This window comes from Medicago sativa, chromosome 6 (assembly GCF_051527215.1).
Source record: "Medicago sativa cultivar Bolivia chromosome 6, Bolivia_mono, whole genome shotgun sequence".
NCBI lineage: Eukaryota > Viridiplantae > Streptophyta > Magnoliopsida > Fabales > Fabaceae > Medicago > Medicago sativa.
Window position 1 is genome coordinate 87,740,242 of NC_140754.1, and position 23,961 is coordinate 87,764,202.

At 31.7% G+C, this 23,961-nt stretch overlaps 4 protein-coding genes and 1 pseudogene across 7 annotated transcripts in view; 4 read left to right on the forward strand and 1 right to left on the reverse strand.

Moving 5' to 3' along the window:
* Positions 1 to 23,961, forward strand: part of LOC146917853 (uncharacterized) — a 31,462-nt gene that overhangs the window by 2,712 nt on the left and 4,789 nt on the right. For 2 of the 3 annotated variants that reach the window (XM_085716615.1, XM_085716614.1), the window contains exons 8-12: positions 64 to 162; positions 394 to 483; positions 763 to 917; positions 2,032 to 2,133; positions 2,252 to 2,636. In XM_085716615.1, coding sequence (XP_085572741.1) covers positions 64 to 162; positions 394 to 483; positions 763 to 917; positions 2,032 to 2,133; positions 2,252 to 2,399 — 594 coding nt within the window. In that variant the 3' untranslated portion in view covers positions 2,400 to 2,636. Of the gene's footprint in view, positions 1 to 63; positions 163 to 393; positions 484 to 762; positions 918 to 2,031; positions 2,134 to 2,251; positions 2,637 to 23,961 lie in introns of those variants that run through there. The other variant, XM_085716616.1, reaches the window with a different exon arrangement.
* On the forward strand, positions 9,870 to 11,632 carry LOC146917854 (uncharacterized). Its single transcript, XM_085716617.1, has 2 exons — positions 9,870 to 10,499; positions 10,628 to 11,632. Exons 1-2 carry the CDS (start codon positions 9,870 to 9,872, stop codon positions 10,646 to 10,648), a joined length of 651 nt encoding a protein of 216 aa, XP_085572743.1. The 3' UTR covers positions 10,649 to 11,632.
* On the forward strand, positions 10,963 to 22,983 carry LOC146917855 (uncharacterized). Its single transcript, XM_085716608.1, has 2 exons — positions 10,963 to 11,556; positions 22,552 to 22,983. The coding sequence occupies exon 1, from the start codon at positions 10,963 to 10,965 to the stop codon at positions 11,542 to 11,544; it is 582 nt and encodes a 193-aa protein (XP_085572734.1). The 3' UTR covers positions 11,545 to 11,556; positions 22,552 to 22,983.
* Positions 15,726 to 16,307, reverse strand: LOC146917856 (uncharacterized). Its single transcript, XM_085716618.1, has one exon. It carries the CDS (start codon positions 16,230 to 16,232, stop codon positions 15,906 to 15,908), a length of 327 nt encoding a protein of 108 aa, XP_085572744.1. The 5' UTR covers positions 16,233 to 16,307; the 3' UTR covers positions 15,726 to 15,905.
* On the forward strand, positions 18,300 to 19,941 carry LOC146917857 (uncharacterized; annotated as a pseudogene). The gene is made up of 2 exons (XR_015013511.1): positions 18,300 to 18,403; positions 18,574 to 19,941. The product of XR_015013511.1 is annotated as an uncharacterized LOC146917857 (transcript).

A 23,961-nucleotide genomic window follows, 5' to 3' on the forward strand; every position in this document is an offset into this window, starting at 1 on the left:
ACCATTAGTTTGTTCACATCCATTTTTTATATTTATTGATTTCCATTACTTTCTTTCCTTCAGGGTGTAGATATACAAATTGGAATGGCGATTGATAGTGCTAAAGCAACTCTTGCAGTGAAGCGTAGACTTGCATGTGAGATGCTGAAATGTTGGCAACAGGTATAATAACTTGTTTCTTATGATATGAGACCTGTACTTGACTGTTTCTTCGCTTATGTCGAAAATTTCTTATGCGATGTTCGACTTGTTTCCTTTAGATCTGCATTGTATCATAACATTTCTTTTGTCCTAAGATATGTTTTTATTCAATAAGGTCTTTTTATGTCTTTAACATGTGTGCATTTGTTCAGCAAAAATTGATTTGATTACTTACATTTTTCTGTTTTACAGGCTCAAGATAACATTATGAACCTTCCGCTAGCAAATGGATGGGGCGAAAAACATCACCTTCTTGTGAAATGGAAATACGTTGAAGCTAAGGTATACGCTTTTCCTCTCAGTTATTTGCATCTTTGTACTTGGTTATTACGTCTTCCTGCATAGTACCACACTCTCCGTTCCTTTTTAGTTGTTTTAGAGATATTACACATACCAAGAAAACTTATAAATTTTGTTACTTTTAATATAATGATTTGTATTTTTTCCTATAACTATTTATTATCTCATTCCACCTACTTCTATCTTTGCAATAACTACTTAAGGGTATTATTGACAAAACAATATTTAATGTTACGATGAACTTTAAAAACGATTTACCAGGCTGTGGCATATTATTATCATGGTTTGATTCTTGATGAGGGAAATACAGAGAAATCTCATGGGATGGCTGTAGCTGCTTTGCAAGCAGCAGATGAATATTTCAAAGAAAGCAAGAAGTTGTGCGAGGCATTCAACACTGCTCCTCCATTGTCAAGGTTATCTATTGTCTTCCCCTTTACAAACTGCTATGATATTATCTGTTCTCAAAATGACCTATGTGATTGTTCATGTAAAAGTACTATCGTACAATTTTTGTTATAAAATACTTTGGTTTACGATGAATTTAGTTTCTAGTTAATCAAGGATGTTTTTGGAAAAATTGGAGTCTAGCTGGTTAAAACAAAAGCTCATTTTGGATTAATAATATCAGCTTTAGGCCAGTGTTGATCCATGTTGATGTACAGTTAATAATTTATGTCCATATAGCATAGAGTATACACATATCTGTCGTATGAAGTTCTTTTGCATATAGAAAATGAAGTCTGTTAGATAAGAATTCCATGGTTAATAATATAACTACTCTATTTTTTGGTCTTAACCCTTCGATTCCTAAGAAAAAGGGCTGTAGTAATCTAGAGTTCAACCAGGGGAACTAAGTCAAGTCTAGCGAATGATTATTCCATTCACGGGTCGAACTCGGCTGGAGCAGTCCTTTGGCTAGGCTTTAGTTGAAATATATAATCACTATTTACAATTCTAGCTCATTGATCTGGCGATTTTCACATTTTTTACTGTTTTGCACAAAAATAAACTATGGTCCACAAAAATTTGTACTCAATTGTATTGATTAATCCTGTGAAGCATCTTGTATTTGGCATCCTTGTGATCATGAGTTTTTTCTAGTGTTTTGTACTTTCGAAAATTTGGTCCATGTCTCACCCCTCGAAGCAAATTGATTTTGCTCTCACTATAATTTGAGTGAAAACCAGTAATTATTCTCGAATCTTCAATTGAGTTTTGAGGATCATAATGAGGATGTTGTTGGTATGTAACTATAGTTGTAGGTGTATAAAGGCACATATTTCAAGAGCTTGTGACATAATAAGAATTTTATATACAAAAAACTATAGTAATAGAGCTCTCAATTTCAAATTTTCTGAGAAATAGAGAGGATCTTTACTCCACTTCTGCAAGAGCCTATAACATTTTTCGAAGACATTTATCGATCATGATTCATTGAGAATTATCATGACAATTGTTTCTTATACTATACTATAATGCCGGTGTTGTGTTGTATTATGGCCCATCTAACTTGCAGCCATTATGCAGAAATCCACCACTTTGGGGGACCATGAAATATCTCTCTGAAAAAATTCCTAAGGATACTTCAAGCAAGGTGCGAATAAACCGTGATCTATACACACATGAAAGGTAAATTTTCTGGAGTTCATGACTAATCTGGTTTCCTAACTGCAATCTGACGATCATTGTTGTAGTACATGAAAAAGAAAAGGACTAACGAGAACAATACGTTTATATTTTATAACAGGATCATGGAGACAGCTCCAACATTGCCTGAATTTTCCCTGGCATTGAAACCAGATGAATATCAACTTCCACTAGTGGACTCTTCTTGGAGAACAGAGAACATAAAAGTGACACAAATTCATTCTAACCATCTCAATGGTGACGAATGATTAAATACTAGAAATTTGCGAATCTTATGAAAATGTTGACTTTCTTGAAAGGTGCAAGTCAAAGAAGGGTGTTTTTTTTTCTTTCTTTCTTTCCATTCTAGTCAATAGGAAAAAATAAAATAGGTTTTTGTTTAGTTTTTCCATTCTCTTCTTTATTGTACTTTAATATATTAATTTGTTTTCTCTTGCTCACATAATTCAAATATACCTTGAAAATAGAGCTTCCATTGGCTTTAACACTCATGGATTCCGCTTTTTATACGAATTGATTTCATATTTGAACCTGCATACCTAAACCTCTGCATGGAGCCATTTCATTTTTTAAAACATTTCCATCTTTGTCCAGTATAGATTTGAGACTCTTGTCATGCAGTTGCAAATCAAACACATGCCTATGATACTGCTTTACTTCGAGATTGCAAAATCCGTATTCATAGCCATTGATGAACAGTTGGACATTCAATGGAATGAGTTCATTATTGTGGCCTTGGTTATGTGTTGAGTCTGAGTCGTTACCCCACATCGACTTACAAACAATGAATAGGGTTATGGTTGGGAGCTTGTTACGAAACCAAAAAGATATCGATGGCCCCCTATTTTGGTTCTCAAACCACTCTGGAAACCTTGTACTTCTTGTAAAAATAAAATCAGCACCTCCATACTCATGTAGTTCCTATCGGCCATTGATAATTTACAAGTTCAATTTAGCAAGACAAATTACACTATACTATGAAATATGTAGTAATATTAACACAGAAAAAAGAAATCAAAACCTGATTCAGTAGCATGCGTCTAGACATGCATGTCAAAGAATTGCAGTGCAATGCAGACAAACGTTTTAATTTTGGAGGAACCCCTTGAATTTCTCGAAGATACTTGCAACCGTTGACATTAAGCAAACTTAAAAAACAACATTCTTCAAGACATTTCAGAAGAACTGTGAAATTGTTCCTTGAAAGATCTAAATGTTCCACATTAGCAAACCACGTTAGAATTATTGGAAGAAAATCATCTGACGGGTTACATTTTGGGAGTCCAATTATTCGTACATCTGAAGGTACTATGGATCTCAGTTCAGCATTTTGTTTTGGAAGTAGACAATCTGAAGCATCAGTCAATAATTTTGACATCATGAGAATGCTACTTTGTAGCGTTTGCTTTCCATGTCCCCATAGTTGTAACCCATGTCTTCTATCAAGTCATGTAATGTCACAACAACATCCGAACCCAAATGAAAAATCTTTATGAGAGTTTTTTCGACCAACACTCCAATATGATATTCTATGCATTGACCATGATGAGCACAAAGAATATCTTTGACCTCTCCCAAATCATACCCTTTGAAGCAACAAGCAATGTCGAGAAAAACACCTTGTTCGTCTTTTCCTCCAAAGCATTGAAGCTTATTTTAAGTATCTTTTGGATCTCTTTATTAGGAATCCTTTCATGCCTATCTAATGTAGATTTCCATTCTTCTATATTCTTTCCAAACAAAGTTGGGACCTACTAATTCTAAAACCAACGGAAGGCCAGAAGCATAAGCTATTGCACTGTCTAAAATGTCATCATAGCTTGAATCAACTTGATATTTTCTATAAATCCTATGACTTGTTAGCAAATGTTGGTCTCGAGTGGTAATGATCACTCTGCTACCAGGACCAAACCAGTCAAGTCCGCTCGCCATAACTTGCAATTGCCTTAGGTTGTCAACATCGTCAAGAATGAAAAGAACTTTCTTTCTTCCTAGCCTTTGCTTTATTATTGGAATTCCTAGCTTAATGTCCAATTCAACTGTTTTGGAAAGAAGCTTCTCTTGGAGATACTCTAAGCCATGTTTAGCTGAACTTTCTTTCCCGTCGTGAAGAAAACACAAACATTCAAATTTATCAGCAATCAAATTATAAATTGCTCGAGCAAGTGTTGTTTTACCCAATCCGCCAATTCCATAAATCCCCACCATCTGGACTCGATCATCAAATTTTGCATCTAAAAGATACGACTTTACTTTTAGCAATCGATATTCAATTCCAACAGGGTAATCCGCAACTGTAAATCTTTTTGGAAACTTCTTTGACTATCTTCACAATAAACTCGTATTCATATTCATTCCTGCCCGATGAGATAAGTTTGAGTAGATGTTTAATAATCGTATCTATGTATTGATAATTATTTTTTTATTTTTTTGGGGTGTGATAATAATATTTGTTACAATTCAAATTGTTGGCATACATACAATGTAACAACTTATTCAATATAAAAGAAAAATAGAAAAGCATACGTTTCCTCTTTTGCAATTAAGATAAAATGATTTGACAGTTAAAAATAAAGAGTTGTTTGCTTCCTATGTTTCATGTTTTCATTTTCATGTCAACTAATAAAACATAAGATAATATAAATCCAAATCAGGTCTAACATTTTCCAAAATTTTTAAAATTGTTAAAACAATATTTTCAATGTTTCTAAAGATGATGCATTCTTTTGTAGAAAACTGAAAAAAAAAAAAATGAACATAAATTTTAAAAATGAAACTAAAAAATGTTTTGGGAAAGTAAACAAGGTCTAACGGGCAACAACAATATAAAAAGCATGGTTTTAAATTACGGTTACAACCGCATCACACCGCCATTGCGGTATGATCTTCAATTAGGTGTACGACTGCATTAGAAACCACATCAGATGATTTCAACCATGTTCTTTCAAATCTTTTCACAAGAAATTAAAATTTCGGAACTCCAAATTCCAATATGATTTAGAGATTATGAATATACATACCTTTATGAAAGAAAAGAAAACAAACTCTAGAATAGTTAAATAATGTAGTAACTTTGATGATGTCACTTTATATTATCTGTGAAAATTTAAAATTATTTCACATCGCCTTTTCACGTCGCAGCAACATGCGTCGTAGCAGCTGCAACAATTTAAAACAAGAGTAGAGTAGGTACCCAAGTTTGAAAGCTTGAGTTGAACTTTTCATCTAATTTTATATAAACAAATTACGTTTAACTTTTTTAGCTTATTTGTAATTGCATTTTTAAAATAAAAATGTAAACTTTTTTTTTAGCAATAAAAAAAAGTACTTCAGTTTCAAAAAGAATATAGAAATTCAAAACTATTACATTTTCGTAGTTAAAAAAATAAAAATTAATTTTTCGCTGAAAAGAAAAACTCATATCCTAGACTATGACAAAACGGAAAACTTTTGATGCTTAAAAAAATAAGTTTGATAAAATTGTGAGTAAATAGTCACTTTAGTCTTTGACTCTGCATCTCGTTGTCACAAAAGTTCTTAACTCATGATTAAATACAAAGTAGTCGCTGAATGTGCACTTTTGTTATCAGTTTAGTCTCTGGCGTTAAAAACTTCTGTTAATTGATGGGGTGACAAATGTTTTGTGCTCACAAGGTGCATGAGGTGTCTCAAGGACTAAAGTGAAAGTAGAAAATGGTCACTTTGGTCCCTAAACCGAAAATCAACATCTCTGTTGAATCTCAAATCCCTGAATCCCGAATTTAATCTCCAAATCCGTAAATCACAAATCCCTAAATCTCATTTAATTATGGAAAATGTTAACGAGTGCCCCGGACACTTTATAAGAACCATAAGTAGTAAGTATTTATGAAAAAATGTGTAATAAATGCATTGGAAATCGAAACGTTTGACTTTTTAAAAAAATAATTACTTAAATTAGAATGCTTAAAGAGTACCCCGGAAGCATTCGTTAACATGACCCTTTAATTATCTCTTTTGTTCAAAATCAAATCTTCCATTAAACACCAAAATCGAATCCATGATGATGGATGTTGGTGCAAACTCATCCCAACAAAATGTTGCTCATTCGTCAAGAACTGTGAAGTTGTCGTGAGCATATAAAATAAGCAAACATAAACCATTAAAATGATCATTAAAGTCCCTGATTGTGTATATTTATTATCAGTTAAGTCCCTGATGATAAACATAGGTATTAAGGTACGTACTTTTATAGTAGTGATTATTTTTTATATGTATTGATGTTGCCATTTTAATAAGAATTGAATTTAACTATTACCTTTTTAGGAGATAATCAATACCTACTTTTGTAATTTTTTTTTTTTTAGTTTTGCGGTCTACAATTCAATAGCTCTAGGGGTGGGAATAGGCCAGACCGTTCGTCAGGGGCCTATGACTCGGCCTACTAAAAGCTCGGCTCGGCCTAACTCGTTTAATAAATGGGTCAAGCTTGAGCTTTTTAAAAAGCCTACTAATTTAATTAGGTCAGGCTTAGGCTTCTAAAAAAGCTTATCAAGCCTATCAGGCCGGCCCGTATACGAGTATATTACATTTTTCCATATATATTATATATATATATATATATATCAAAAAGAATTACTAATCCTTCAAATTCTCATACCACAATTATTATTTTGTATGACATTGCTATTGATATATTTATATATATTTGTGTGAACTATTAAAGCTTGCTATTGAAATTGAAATTGAAATATGCCTAAGGTCAATATAGTTATTAGATTAAGTTTGAAATTGAAATCTTTGTTTTTATCAGACATGATTATTCTTGAGTTTCTATCCATCTATAAATTTTACAATTATGTTTCATTAGTTTAATATGTATCTAATTAATGTTTTATCTCTATATTAAGTGCGTTGCACAAATAGAAAGGAAAAAAAAAATTGATGAACAGACTCTATTTGAAATTTGTAACACAAACTAGGCTTTTAAACAGGCTAATAGGCCAGACCAGGCTTTTAAAAAGGTCAGGCCAGACTTAAAATAAAGCCTTTGACAGGTAAAAGACCAAGGCTCAGGCCTTAGTTTTTTCAACTAGGCCTAGCCTATTTAAGTAAAGCTCGGCTCGGCTCATTCCCACCCCAACCTTTGTTGGAGTTTAGTTCATCCACGTTATTTTATACTCTCTTCGGTTTTTAATATAAGATAAAATTATTATTATTTTTGTGTTTTTTCTTCTAATTTTTGTTGAAGAAGGTGTTTTTTCTTCTAATACTGACACAACACCAAATTAAAATTATTTAGGCACGTGTTTATTAAAATATCTATCATTTAATTATTTCAAAAAATATATTATTTAATTCTTTTCTCTTTCATACTTTTTTTCATTATGTGTGTGTATGTAGAGAAACTCTTGCATGGTCACAACCCCATATTAAAAATAGGGTTAATAGGCTTTTACCCCCTGTAATATAGGTGACTTTTGGTTTTGCCCCCTAGGAAATTTTTTTTTTAGATTCCGTCCTCGTAAAATGAAGATTCTTTGGTTTTGCCCCCTGACCCCAATGAGTCAGCAGAATCTCCTATGTGGCACGCTGCGTCAGCAGATTCTGCTGACGTGGCGCGCTGACTGTATAATTATTTTTAATTTTTATTTTTTTATTAGGGTACAAGTGGCATTTTTTATTTTTTTTTCAAAAAAATATTTAAAAAATTGAAAAATTAATAAAAAAATTTTTAAAAAAATATAAAAAAATTGAAAAATTAATAAAAAAATTAAAAAATTCTGGAAAAATGAAAAATTAATAAAAAATTGAAAAATTCTGGAAAAATTAATAAAAAAATATTTAAAAATTCTGGAAAATTGAAAAATTAATAAAAAAATTGAAAAAAATATTAAAAAATTCTGGAAAATTGAAAAATTAATAAAAAAATTGAAAAAAATATTAAAAAATTCTGGAAAATTGAAAAATTAATAAAAAAATTAAAAATTCTTGAAAATCGAAAAATTAATAAAAAATCTGGAAAAATGAAAAATTAATAAAAAAATATTAAAAAATTCTGGAATTTTTTTTAAAGAAATTAAAGAAATCTGGAAAAATTAATCAAAATAAAAAAGTATCTGAAAAAATTTAAAATTTCTGGAAAATATTTAAAAAAATTCGAAATTTTCAAAAAAAATTAAAAAGATTAATCATTTTTAAAAAAATGAAATTTTTGAATTTTTCATTCGTATTTTTCGAAATTTTGTTTTCAACAATGTCTACTACATTCGTTGATTCATGTGTTCTATTATCGCCCATTATTTCCCCTTTTCTCGACCATTTAAAAATTACAACTTATTAGTATTTCCTGGAATTTTGCCGGTTGTTCTTCTATCGGGTGCAATATCGAACTCTATTAATCTAGCTTTCTCATTCACTAATGTTATGACATGTTGGTTCGTTTTATTTCAATTGCATGTCTTCAAATTTAAACTGGACCTAATACAACCATACAAAACTAAATTTTAAAGTGATGAATGCATATATACTAATCAAAATTTCGAAAAATACGAATGAAAATTTAAAAAATTTCATTTTTTAAAAATGATTAATCTTTTTAATTTTTTTTTGAAAATTTCGAATTTTTTTAAATATTTTCCAGAAATTTTAAATTTTTTCAGATACTTTTTTATTTTGATTAATTTTTCCAGATTTCTTTAATTTCTTTAAAAAAAAATTCCAGAATTTTTTAATATTTTTTTATTAATTTTTCATTTTTCCAGAGTTTTTATTAATTTTTCGATTTTCAAGAATTTTTAATTTTTTTAATTTTTTTATTAAATTTTCAATTTTCCAGAATTTTTTAATATTTTTTATTAATTTTTCAATTTTCCAGAATTTTTTATTATTTTTTTTCAATTTTTTTATTAATTTTTCATTTTTCCAGAATTTTTTAATATTTTTTTTCAATTTTTTTATTAATTTTTAATTTTTCAAGAATTTTTTAAATTTTTTTTATTAATTTTTCAATTTTCCAGAATTTTTTATTTATTTTTTAATATTTTTTTAAAAAAAATAAAAATGCCACGTGTACGCCAATAAAAAAAATAAAAAAATAAAAATAATTATACAGTCAGCGCGCCACATCAGCAGAATCTGCTGACGTCACGTGCCACATAGGAGATTCTGCTGACTCATTGGGGTCAGGGGGCAAAACCAAAGAATCTTCATTTTACGAGGACGGAATCTAAAAAAAAAATTTCCTAGGGGGCAAAACCAAAAGTCACCTATATTACAGGGGGGTAAAAGTCTATTAACCCTTAAAAATATTTGGGCGCACACACAATTGAAAGAAATTAAAAGAGAAATAAATTAATCACAGCATTTTTTATTTTTATTTTTAAATTTTTCTTATTCCAGTGTGTGTGTCCAAGCATATTTTATTTAGATGACAACTTCTTTACCCATCAATAAAAGAGGGTAACACAACCATGTTGAGTTGGCACCAATCAAAATTATTTATTTGTTTTCTATTATTTTTAATGTTATATAAATGTATAATGTTTGGGCACACACTCATCAAAAGATTTTTTCCAAATAAAAGTGAAATTGATAATAAAATTATTTAGGATCTGTTTGGTAAAAAGAAGCTATAAGCTAGCTGATAACTGAAAAGTTAGCTTATAGCTGATGAATGCCTAACTACAAATTCAACGTCATTCTGGGACACAACAGTGTTTCATTCTTCTTCTTCTTCGATGTTGCCGAGGTACGGTGTTGTTCCTGTTTCTCTCTTTGTTCCAAAAAAGTTTCATCCTTTTCAATTTCTGAAAAACACCCATTTCTATTTCATTCCTTCTTTTTTCTTCTCCTCTTCTTCAATTTCATTCCATAGTAACAATGATGTAGTTGTTGATGCTGTTTCATCGTTCAGTCACTTGCTTCGTCAGAATCCCACTCCACCCGCCTTTGAATTCGGTAAGATTTTAGGTTCCCTTGTCAAATCCAAACATTACCACACTGTTCTTTCCCTTTCTCAAAAAATGGAATTTAAGGGAATTAAACCTGACTTTGTCACTTTCAACATTCTCATCAATTCTTTCTGTCAATTGGGTCTCATCCCTTTTGCTTTCTCCGTATTGACAAAGATTCTCAAAATGGGTTACGAGCCAGATACCATAACATTGAATACACTCATCAAGGGTCTCTGTCTCAAAGGTGACATCCATCAAGCATTGCACTTTCATGATAAGGTTATTGCGATGGGATTTCATTTGGACCAAGTTAGTTATGGGACCTTGATTAATGGGTTGTGTAAAGTTGGTGAAACAAGAGCAGCCCTTGAATTGCTCCGACGAGTTGATGGAAAATTGGTTCAGCCTAATGTGGTAATGTACACTGCGATTATTGATAGTATGTGTAAAGTTAAACATGTTAATGATGCTTTTGATTTATATTCTGAAATGGTTTCTAAGAGAATTTCCCCTGATGTTTTCACTTACAATGCTTTGATCAGTGGCTTTTGCATTGTGGGTAAGTTGAAAGATGCAATTGGCTTGTTCAATAAAACGACATCGGAAAACATCAAGACTGATGTGTATACTTTTAATATATTGGTTGATGCATTTTGTAAGGAAGGAAAAGTAAAAGAGGCTAAAAATGTGATAGCTATGATGATGAAACAAGGCATTAAACCCGATGTTGTTACTTATAGCGCTTTAATGGATGGATATTGCCTAGTTAAAGAAGTGAATAAGGCGAAGAGTATATTCAACACTATGGCTCAGGGGGGGAGTGAATCCTGATATTCACAGTTACAGTATCTTGATTAATGGGTTTTGTAAGATTAAAATGACGGATGAAGCCATGAATCTCTTTGAAGAAATGCATTGCAGAAAAATTATTCCTGATGTGGTAACTTACAATTCCCTTATTGATGGTTTGTGTAAATCGGGGAAAATCTCTTATGCTTTGAAGCTAGTCGATGAGATGCATGATAGAGGTCAAGCACCTGATATGATTACTTACAATTCTATATTGGATGCTTTGTGCAAAAACCATCAGGTTAACAGGGCGATTGCATTATTAACAAAATTGAAAGACCAGGGTATTCGACCAAATATGTACACATACACTATTCTTATTGATGGATTGTGTAAAGGTGGAAGACTAGAGGATGCACGAAATGTTTTTGAGGATCTTTTAGTCAAAGGCTATAATATAACTGTCAACACATATACCGTTATGATCCATGGGTTTTGTAACAAGGGCTTGTTTGATAAAGCATTGGCTTTGTTGTCAAAAATGAAAGACAGTAGTTGCACTCCAGACGCCGTTACTTATGAAATAATCATCCGTTCTCTGTTTGATAAAGATGAAAATGATAAGGCGGAGAAACTTCTTCGTGAAATGATTACGAGAGGCCTATTGTAAAACTGAAACTAGGTAAATTGTTTTGCTATATAAACATTGTTATATTGTTTTTATATTTCAATTTGGTATCATCATTTCATTTTATGTACTTGCCTCTGCTAGTGGAAAAGACACTCTTATTATTGTTTTTGTTAACCGTGTTTACCAAAACCTTTATACTTCTTGTATATCCTCCATTTCAGTTTCTCTATCTTATATCATATTACCTCATTGAGAGTTCCATCAATCAATTATGAAAGTTGTGCACCTTCTTATCTGCAGATTTGGATGTTAGTAATAGTATACCTTTCTGCTTTGAATTACATTTATTTATTTATATTGTGTGAAACTTTAAATGATAGAAACTGTTTTATAGACTAATTTCAACAGAACGGCTGCCTTAACAAATGATTTTATTAGCCAGCATACGGGGAAGATGGACTTAGTCTGCTTGTTTAGCTAAATTAAATTGCTGCATAGTGAGTATCTAAGGCCCCATTTCAGCTTCAAAATCAACTTAATATGCCTTGAAAGAAGTACTGAGAGCTAGAAAGGTCTTGAAATATAGTTGTCCCCGCAGAATCTGTTTTGCTGCATAATTTTAATTTTTTCAGTATTGAGACATAATTTCTTAATCGTGATTGAACTTAAGAAGAAGTATCAGTTGTAGGAAAACAGGGTGATTAAGATTTGGCTTGATGTGCCTATCTTATAACTTCTAAATTGAATTGGCACAAAACAAGTAACGTCATTTATTTTATCTTAGTTATACTTGTAGTTCTACATAATTATAATCTTAGGAAGCTTAACTGTTTTAGAATGCTAAACTTAAGGCTGAAATGCTAAAACCTGAGTTGTAAACAATAGAGACAAGCTTGATACTTAATTGAAGTAAGCTAAAAATGAGTAACTAAGGTCTGGCCTTGAAATTGTTTAGTCACTAGAAATAGAGTTTAGAATTTAGAAATTGCATGCTTGTAGGAAGCATGATTCTATTTCTGGCATAATTGTTGATTTCGATGTTAAATTTGATTCTTGGAAATATTGTATGTTGTTTAAAGCTAATTGAGTTCTTGCTTAAATGAAATCTATGTTTCGATACACCTACTGTTAAGTCATAGGTTACTTTTCCTTTTCCATTCAAACCTAAGCCTCCAAAGTTCAGAACCTCCATACCTTGCTCTGCATCGACTTTGCCCTGGCATTGCGTAGACTAACAAAATTGCCACCCTTTTTCAGTCATCCATTGTTTCTCGCGTTTAAAAAATTATTGAATGTGGATGGAAACTAATGTTTCTTGTCTGAAAGAATGTGATTATACATCTGGAACAATGAAGGTACAAGCTTGAGTTGGGATCACAGTGGTTTTATCTTCATGGTTCTACCTCGACTGAGCCCTTTCACTGCATTGACTAACAAAATTTCCACCCTTTTTTAGTTCTCAAATGACTTTCTTGTAGAAAAAATTATTGAATGTTGTTGTTAGCAACTAGTGTTGCCTTTGTTAAAGAATGTGGCTATGCTTCTAGATTAGTTTAGATGCATATATCAGTTTGCAATGATGAACAATAGTAGTAATGTGGTTATGCTTCTTGAGTTCGGAGCATTTAGTTTATGCTTTTCCTCTACCTATTTAGTTTTATGATACATGTTATGACTGTAGAGACACAATTGAATAATCTTGTGAAGCATCTTGTATTTGGCATCCTTGTGATCATGAGTTTCTTCTAGTGTTTTGTACTTTTGAAAATTTGGTCCATAGTTTCACTCCTGGAAGCAAATTGATTTTGCTCTCACTATAATTTGAGTGAAAACAGGTAATTATTCTTGAATCTCCTATTGACTTTTGAGGATTATAATGAGGATGTTGTATGTATGTAACTATAGTTGTAGGTGTATAAAGACATATTTCAACACCATAAACTATAGTAATAGAGCTCTCAATTTCAATCTTTCTGAGAAATAGAGAGGATGAGCGATATTGGAGATAATGCTGCCTTTTGCCATTAAAAATGGGACAAGGTGCTTTTCATATGGTTCTTTTGTTTTTTTGTCAAGTAGCCTAGTGACTATAGCTCATATAAATTATGGAGAAATGGAGTGTCCGGGGTTTGAACCCCGACCACTACATATAATATGCAATATCCTACCAACTGGGCTAAACTCACGGGGATGCTTTTCATATAGTTCTTAACTGTAAAGTTTAGATACTTTTTATATAGTTCTTAACTATAAATACACTTTTTTTTAGATATAAAAGATTTTGAAAAAATTATGGATCTAAGAAAATCATAACAAATTTAGTTAAGAATCATACGAAAAACATCTAAGAAATTTATTTTTTTTCTTTAAAATTGAGCTATGAAATATGAATTTTGTTTTTTTTACCCAAACAGGTCGTAACTCTCAAATGTTTCACCCAATTTTTTGGTTCGTACTCTCTCCATTCTTAAATATAAGTAAATTTGACTTTTTAGGTTCATTCAATAATGATGTATGTGGTCCAAAATATGAACCACATCATTAATTGAATGAACCTAAAAACTAAATATAAGCAAATTTAACTTTTTAGGTTCATTCAATCAATGATGTATGTGGTCCAAAATATGAACTACATACATCATTAATTGAATGAACCTAAAAAGTCAAATTTGCTTATATTTAAGAACGGAGGGAGTAACTCTCAAATGTTTGACTTGATTTCTCGATCCATTTAATCAAATTGACTTATGGTAAAATAAGCTCAAAATTGATTGAAACTCTTTAGTGAGGAAGTTTCCTTTTCCACCGCTATATTCTTTTAAAAAAAACCTTTCTATTTTACTTTTTGGACGAAATTACTCATTTTTGGAAGTATACTTCCTCTCAAGTGACTATTGCTAAGACAAGCTTAGTTCATGGTTTTTGATATCGACAGAACTTATACGAACAAGAGCATTTTAAATCAAAACTTGGTAAAACGCTCTTACCATGCACCTTATCTTTACTTCCTTAAAAAAAAAAATGCACCTTATCTTTACTTTACTATACCTTAGAGCATATTTGGATGAATAAATGTGTTGAGGTAATGTAATTTTTTGAGCAAATTTAAATTTTTTAGGTTAGATTTCAATGTTTAGGTTAGAATTCAATGTTTGAATGATTAATTGAAGAATTTTCATATAGATGAAAATTTACAAAGTATTAAGTCCAAGTTAAATTTGAGAAATGTCAAACTTCTCCCTTCTATTTTTTTTTCTTCAAATTTTGCAAGTTGATCCCTATATTTTTCTAATTGATCCTTAGAAATTTTCAGATATTACAAATTTTCAATTTACAAATTTGACCCAAAAACTTTGAAACTTATAAAAGTAATCCAAAATGTTAACAAAGAATTTTTTTAACATTTAGAAATAATTCAATCACTAAATCCAAATCTATTCTTAGAGAACTATTGACTCCTCCTAAGAAGAGTGCACTTTGGCTGTACTTTCTCGTTCTTGTTAGAAGCGCTGTATGAAATTGAAGTTACTTGGCGCTTTCTGTTTCTTTAGGAGCTGTAGGGTGTGTTTGGCAAAAATAAGCTATAAGCTAGCTGATAGCTGAAAAGCTAGCTTATAGCTGGTGGCTGATAGCTGATAGCTGAAAAGCTAGCTTATTAAAATTAAAGTGTTTGGTAAAACTAGCTGTTGAAATGACTGATAAATATAAAATGACATAAAACGCTATAAGCTAGTGGAAAAAGCTTTTTACCAAACACAACTTATTTTATCAAAACAAACTTATAAGCTAGTCCAACAAGCTATAAGCTAGCTTATTTGTGTTACCAAACACAACTTAGAACAGCAACCAGACACAAAAGAATAAAGTAAACGAAAGTGGAAGACAACGGACACAATCGATCTTTCTTCAATGAATAAGGGTTTAGAGTGTTACAACTAATATATATAGTATTATGGTTCAGTTTAAAATAATGTCCCCAAACTGTACGTTCGAGAGCTATATATAGCCCCTGCACCCAATCGCCCCAACATTAACAATTGGGTCCAGCACACATTTAGGCCAAACACAAGGGAAGAGGTGGAGGGAGCTTCGCTCGGCTAGCTCATCTCCTTCTTCGCCCCTTGCCGGTTCAAACTATCAATCGCAGGGAAAACCTATGCAACAATCAATTATAAACTCAAAGAAAGGGAGAATCAAATATATACCATGAAAACTAAAAATTATTCAAAACACGAGTGAGATATTGATGCATTATTTAGGTGTAATATAGTACATTCTCTGAGAGGAATACTTACTTAAGGTTGAAATTACTGTATATTTTGCATCTGTATAAAATAATAACCTCCACTTGAAGGCCCTTATAGCTAGCGCAGCAGCTAGCTACAGATAGAGGATCTCATTCAGGCAATCCCCAAAGACTTGAGTCTAGCGAATTCAATCCTCCTATGCTCCATCTTAATAAACGCATCAGCTTCTTGATCCACACTCTGAAATGAATTTACACGTTCAGTAGTGGTAACATCAGTCTCAGCCACAGCTGGTTCTTCTTCTTCTTCTACTGGTGTTATAGGCTCCTCTAGCACCGTTTTGAATGCTACATGACCCTTCTTATGATTTCGTGGACGATCATAGCGTTTGCGAAGCATAGGCTCAGTTACTTCATGGACTTGGTAATTGTAGGAGTTGGAAGGGCACCATCCACGATATTTGAGGTTTTGGTTTTCCATTTCCTATATGGAATTGATAGTTTTGTAAATGGTTGAGGTTGTGTTACTACTTCATCAGTTCATCTTATATTTATTCATTTTTAATATTCTCACTTGATTGATCACTATCATTATGTTATGCTTTTTTCTTTGATGGATAGAGTATATATGTCCCGCAGTTATATATATATATATATATATATATATATATATATATATATATATATATATTCTGTAATGATATAAAGTGATTGGATCGGATCTAATACCTCTCCTTTTTACCATAAAGTTTAAACAAATTGAAATAAAGATGAATATTTGAGGCATATTATGGTATATATCTGAAGAATGAAACAGGAAAATTCTTAGGGATGGGCGTGAAAACGAATCCATCACTACCGCCATTGAATTTGATTCGTTTAGCATTTTTGGTGATGGTCTAAGGAAATGATTAATTCTGTTTTTGCAGGGAATACAAAACTTGTGCTATTTTGTGGTCTTTTAAGTCCTTTAGCGTTTGGAATCAAATAGTTTGAAAAACGACTCATACAAACTTATTGGACACAAGAATGGTATATAGAAAAGGAAATTAATTGGAAACTTTTGAAACCACAAAATTATTTTAGACTTCTAATCTAATTACCCGAATTTTTCCTTGTATGATTCGTACTTAAAAATTTCATCATGGAAAAATTAATGTTTGGGATCTTTATTAACATAAGTAATTCTCAAGGTTAAAGATGAATGTTAATGAAGGATTGCAAGTGAAAAAAAACCAAAATACTGAATAATATTCAATAGTCAATTCATTCAAAGTTCACTGGGATTAATCGTCAACCTTGAGAACTACTTCTATTAATATTATGATATTCATGGTCCATCTACCGGTGCCTAAAACTTTGACATGCATGGAAAAATTCAGCCCCAAAAGAAGAGAGGCAATTGGCTTTATTTGTTCATTTGCCATACTATGCTATGTAGTTTTTGGACAAAGAAAGAGCTTGCTGGAACAGAAAAAAAGGACTAAAGTGAAGGGAATTTCAGAAGGACAAAAAATTGTGAAGGATAAAGATACAGGTACTTTGTGTAAATGAGGGGAGGGGATTCTCTCATGTGACTGGAGAGTCCAGTGAGATCCTCTCCATTCAATTTTTTTAATTACATGAGGTCTATATGAGAAGTGAGTGGATGAAAGAATGGTTTGCTAGTCAAAAAGGGGTATGCAGGGTTAGGGCCGGTCCAATAATCTTCAAAAAGAAGTGAGACCTAAAGCAAGTTTTGTTACATGAGGTCTTTTTTGTCTCCATATGACGCCATTTTATTTATAAAATTTAATGAAAAATAATTTTTTACCGGTAGGCCTAAAGCGATGGTTTACTTTCTCTCGGGCCGGCCATGTGCAGGGTTGTAAAGATTATGTTTCATGCATGCTTCACAATCAAGGGAAGAGGAAAAATTATGAACGAACCAAACATTAATAGTACGGGCGTGAGAGGAAATATTAGGAAAAAACATCCTGAAGTTCCACATTGACAAGAAATAACACTTACATAAGTGATGGCACTAGCATTATTACACTAACTCTGCAAGGATGAATTACACTCTATAACAGCAGACTTATAATTGCATCACTAGCATTATTACACCAAAATGATGCAAATAAAGGCAGAAAGTGTTATCTTGTGCCCTTAGGATACATGTTAAGAAACCCAAAAGAAAAAATATTCTTTGAAATTGCGTACATTTAACTCATTAAAAAGTTAAAAATTAAATATAATACACATCTTTCAATAAACAATTTCCATCTTTCAATAAAAAAAAAAAATTAGTCACATCATTTATCATTTTTATGTTTCTCACCAAACACATGTACAGTTACCAGCTGCACATTCAAAAGTTCATTTCCGAAAACCTAACTACAAATTCAACGCCATTTTGGGACACAACAATGTTTCGTTCTTATTCTTCTTCGATGTTGCTGAGGTACTGTGTTGTTCCTGTTTCTCTTTTTGTTCCAAAAAAGTTTCATTCTTTTCAATTTCTGAAAAACACCCATTTCTATTTCATTCCTTCTTTTTTCTTCTCCTCTTCTTCAATTTCATTCCATAGTAACAATGATGTAGTTGTTGATGCTGTTTCATCGTTCAGTCGCTTGCTTCGTCAGAATCCCACTCCACCCGCCTTCGAATTTGGTAAGATTTTAGGTTCCCTTGTCAAATCCAAACATTACCACACTGTTCTTTCCCTTTTTCAACAAATGGAATTTATAGGAATTAAACCTAACTTAGTCAATTGCAACATTCTCATCAATTCTTTCTGTCAATTGGGTCACATCCCTTTTGCTTTTTCTGTTTTGACCAAGATTCTCAAAAATGGTTACGAGCCAGATACCATAACCTTCACTACACTCATCAAGGGTCTCTGTCTCAAAGGTGACATCCATCAAGCATTGCACTTTCATGACAAGCTGGTAGCACTTGGATTTCGATTGAACCAAGTTAGTTATGGGACCTTGATTAATGGCTTGTGTAAAGTTGGTGAAACAAGAGCAGCCCTTCAATTGCTCCGACGAGTTGATGGGAAATTGGTTCTGCCTGATGTGGTAATGTACAGTACGATTATTGATAGTATGTGCAAAGTTAAACTTGTAAATGATGCTTTTGATTTATATTCTGAAATGGTTTCTAAGAGAATTTCCCTGATGTTGTTACTTACAGTGCTTTAATTAGTGGCTTTTGCATTGTTGGTGAATTGAAAGATGCAATTGGTTTGTTCAATAAAATGATATTGGAAAACATCATCCCGGATGTGTATACCTTTAGTATAATGGTTGATGGATTTTGTAAGGAAGGAAGGGTGAAAGAAGCTAAAAATGTGTTCGCTATGATGATGAAACAAGATATTAAACCTAATGTTTTTACTTATAACTCTTTAATGGATGGATATTGCCTAGTTAAAGAAGTGAATAAGGCTAAGAGTATATTCAACACTATGGCTCAGGGGGGAGTGAATCCTGATATTCACAGTTATAGTATCTTGATTAATGGGTTTTGTAAGATTAAAATGATGGATGAAGCCATGAATCTCTTTGAAGAAATGCATTGCAGAAAAATTATTCCTGATGTGGTAACTTACAATTCCCTTATTGATGGTTTGTGTAAATCGGGGAAAATCTCTTATGCTTTGAAGCTAGTCAATGAGATGCATGATAGAGGTCAAGCACCTGATATGATTACTTACAATTCTATATTGGATGCTTTGTGCAAAAACCATCAGGTTGACAGGGCGATTGCATTATTAACAAAATTGAAAGACCAGGGTATTCGACCAAATATGTACACATACACTATTCTTATTGATGGATTGTGTAAAGGTGGAAGACTAGAGGATGCACAAAATGTTTTTGAGGATCTTTTAGTCAAAGGCTATAATATAACTGTCAACACATATACCGTTATGATCCATGGGTTTTGTAACAAGGGCTTGTTTGATGAAGCATTGGCTTTGTTGTCAAAAATGAAAGACAATAGTTGCATTCCAGACGCCGTTACTTAGGAAATAATCATCCGTTCTCTGTTTGATAAAGATGAAAATGATAAGGCGGAGAAACTTCGTGAAATGATTACGAGAGGCCTATTGTAAAACTGAAACTAGGTAAATTGCTTTGCCATATAAACATTGTTATATTGTATTTACATTTCAATTTGATATCATCATTTCATTTTATGTACTTGCCTATGCTAGTGGAAAAGACACTTTTTTTTTTATAGTTTTTGTTAACTGTGCACCCTCTTATCTGCAGATTTGGATGTTAGTATACCTTTCTGCTTTGAGTTACATTTATTTATTTATCTTGAGTGAAACTTTGAATGATCCAAACTATTTTATAGACTAATTTCGATGGAACGGCGGCCTTAACAAATGATTTTATAGCCAGCATATGGGGAAGATTGACTTAGTGTGCTCGTTTAGCTAAATTAAATTGCTGCATAGTGAGGATCTAAGGCCTCATTTCAGCTTCATAATCAACTTAACCATGCCTTGAAAGAAGTACTGAGAGCTACAAAGGTTTGAAATATTGTTGTCCCCGCAGAATCTGTTTTGATGCATAATTCTAATTTTTCAGTATTGAGACAGAATTTTTCAATCATAATTGAACTTAAGAAGTATCAGTTGTAGGAAAACAGACTGATTAAGATTTGGCTTGCTGGGCCTATCTTATGGCTTCTAAATTGAATTGGCACAAAACAAGTAACTTCATTTATTTTATCTTAGTTATACTGGTACTTCTACATAATTCTAATCTTAGGAAGCGTAACTATTTTAGAAGGCTGAAATGCTAAAACTTGAGTTGTAAACAACAGAGACAAGCTTGACACTTAATTGAAGTAAGCTAAAGATGAGTAACTAAGGTCTGGCCTTGAAATTGTTTGGTCACTAGGAATGCTGTTTAGAATCTAGAAATTGCATGCTTGTAGGAAGCATGATTCTGTTTTCGGCATAATTGTTGATTTCGGTGTTAACTTTGATTCTTGGAAAGATTGTATGTTGTTTAAAGCTTACTTTCATTCTTCAAGTCTGGTCTGGATATGGGAAAATTTAGGGTTTCCTCCAGTTGAATTGTTTGAGAAATCGTCCTTTTTATTTATGGTTACAAATGGTCCCGTACTTTTGTACAGTTAACTATTTTGCAGAGCAATGTTGTTAGTTGCTATAACTAATTTGATTTTGTTCTTAAAGCCTATGTAGCATGATTCCGTACTTTTCCCTCTCCCTTCGATCTTTGAGCTCTTTCTTCCTCATTATGATCTATTAAGTCGCTTTACCCATTCATCACTAGTTATTCTACTATACTAACCTTTTCCCTCTCCCTTTGATTTTTCAACTTTGTATTGGAGTAATTGATGATATTGCAAATTACTTTAGTAGGGGAGAAACTTGTGGATGAACCTTGAGATCTTTATGAAGTACCGACACAAATTTTATCATTTAAAACAAAAAACGAAAAGGTGAGTAGTAGTATGTGATTAACTTTGGTAGTGTAAGTTTCATAGTGGAGATAAAGAGAACTACAAGAATATTATCATATCTTGACATTGTGAAGAATTCAATATCTAATGGAAAATTTCACATGGTGGCTAAAATAGTTGTGCAAGCATCATTATTACTATTGGCGACGATTTCATAGATTTTACAAAGACTCATAAACTAGTCCATAAATAAAATCCTTTGCCGAAGGATTTACTCATTTTTTATCAGAATGATAATTTGTATAGTCCAGATAGCATACTATGATTGGTTTGACTTGTTGTATGTCATTTGAATGTTGAATGAATTTTGATGTGATGAATGTTGAATGTCTTGTCTTTGAATGTTTTTAAGTGTGTTATGGCAATGCATTGTGTCACATGCCCCTTCTGTCATGTGTTCTGCATTCTGTTTATGTTTAGCCCAGTTCAGTGCTTAACTCCTGATCGTTTCGTAACTTTCGATTATGGCATTTTTGAGTTTTTGAGGTCACAACTCAACAAGGTTAGAATGCTCAATTTTCAAAATAAGTGTGAATAGAATAAGACTAGTTAGAGATAAATAACATATAAGGTTTGAATTAGAGGGAAGAAAAGGAGAAGAAGTAAACAAAAGGTAGATAGCAAAGCTGAACTGGTGAGAAGAAATAAAAAAAAGTGATTTGAAGAAAGAATAGTTTTTCATTATTTGTGATCTGATTTTGAAAAATCCTCTATATAGGAGAACAAGAACCGATTGCATTGAAAGATTAAGGGTAAGGGTACAAAAACATAATCTGTATATAATTTTAAAAGAAAGAGGTCAGTTTGTAAGGACAGTAAATAAATGTCCCTATCCTTACAACTTAATCTGTATCTATGCTTTTTCTATCCTTACTCATTAGGACTAGGGGACTAGCGGTGACAGTTGCAGCCACAATCCCTTAGAGAAGGGTGTTGGTGAGTTCTAGTTTGTTTGGTTTCAGAACTTTATTTTTAGAGGGCATGTAAGATGGTTTTGTATACGTTGATTCTTCATCATCAGTTCTATTTTGTATTTTAAACTCTATATATAGAAATGTTGTTTTGTTTTCCATTTTTTTTGGGTTTGTATAGATACCTCTTACCTCGTTAATATGTACATAATGTTAAATATTGTTATCCTTATATGTAAACATGATGTTTGTGTTGATTAGGCACAAATATGTTACCTCATTTTATATCTGAATATATTGATAACTTAGTTGGGAGCATACATCTTATTAGCATGTGAATCTAATTACGTACAGTTTCCTGCCGAAACTGATGATTGTACATGTTGTATTGCTTTGTAGGTGTACAGGTTGGCCTCCTTCAATAGTTTTTAGCGATATAAAGGATCTAAGGAACTGAAATTGGATAAAGTGGATGGAAAAATTTCATATGCTAACAGTGAATTTTAAGAAAGTTGTGCCAATATGGATTTCGTGCAATTTCTCTAATGACATGCACATATTGTTCTATCTTTGATTCTGAGTTCATACAACCAATATTAATTATTTTTCAAACAATCCAAAATGGATTTGTGCTGTCATGTGAATTCTGCAACATAATTATGAAGGATAGGTGCCAATGTGGTGGGAAGGGATACAACTAGAGGTGAACATATATGGATAGGATTTGGTGAACATTTGCTACTGATATTGCTAGTAGTTGTGGATGTGATGTAAATATATTTTGGTGAACATTTGATAATATACTCTTTTATTAATGTAGGACTGCTCTCACTTGTTGCGCTTTTGTTTGTTTTTTATTTTAGAATTGTCAAATGTTAATGTAATTAGCAATTAGAAATTCCAATTAAAAAAACGTACGTAAATGTGTTAAATGCATGAAACCAAAATTTCTCTGAGGTTAGGGACGAGCAAATAATTTTAAAAAGAAAAAGAGGTATTGGCACAAATAATGATACTCTTTTATACATTTTTCTCAATGTAGGACTGCTCTCATTTGTTGCGCTTTTGTTTGTTTTTTATTTTAGAACTGTCAAATGTTAATGTAATTAGCAACTAGAAATTCCAATTAAAAAAACATACATAGATGTGTTAAATGCATGAAACCCAAATTTTCTGAGGTTAGGGACAGGCAAGTTTTTCAACTTTCAACAACTTTAGTATGAATTTTTACTTTTATGATTTGATGGGATGTATATTTGACTATTTCTAAGTTCACTTTGTAGTAAGCTTGAGTTTAACTTTTTTAGCTTATTTGTAAGTGTATTTATGTATTTTTTTTTTTAAAATTGTAAACTTAATTTATTTAAATTGCATTTTTATTTAATATTATGATATAATAATCTAAATAAAAGTATGTCCTTCATTTCAAAAAGAATATAGAAATTACATTTTTTTTTGAACAAGCTAGAAATTACAGTTTTAAATTGCTTTTTTAGCTTTTGATGCTTAGAAAAAGTTTGATAAAATTGCAATGAATTAACTACCAAGGAATTGAGTCACTCTTTAAAAAAAAAATTATAAGGAATTGTGTCACGAATAAGCTTTAGTGTTAAAATAATGACCTTTTTAGGTGATGATTTGTAAATACTCCTTTAATTCATATTTATTTTATAAATAACTTTTTCTTTTTGTAAATTAATTAAATATATGATGCATCTGAAATATAATATAATATAAATACATCAATTATTTATTAAATTTGAAAAAACAAAGATTTCTCTACAAAAGCATCTATAATGATAGTAAACT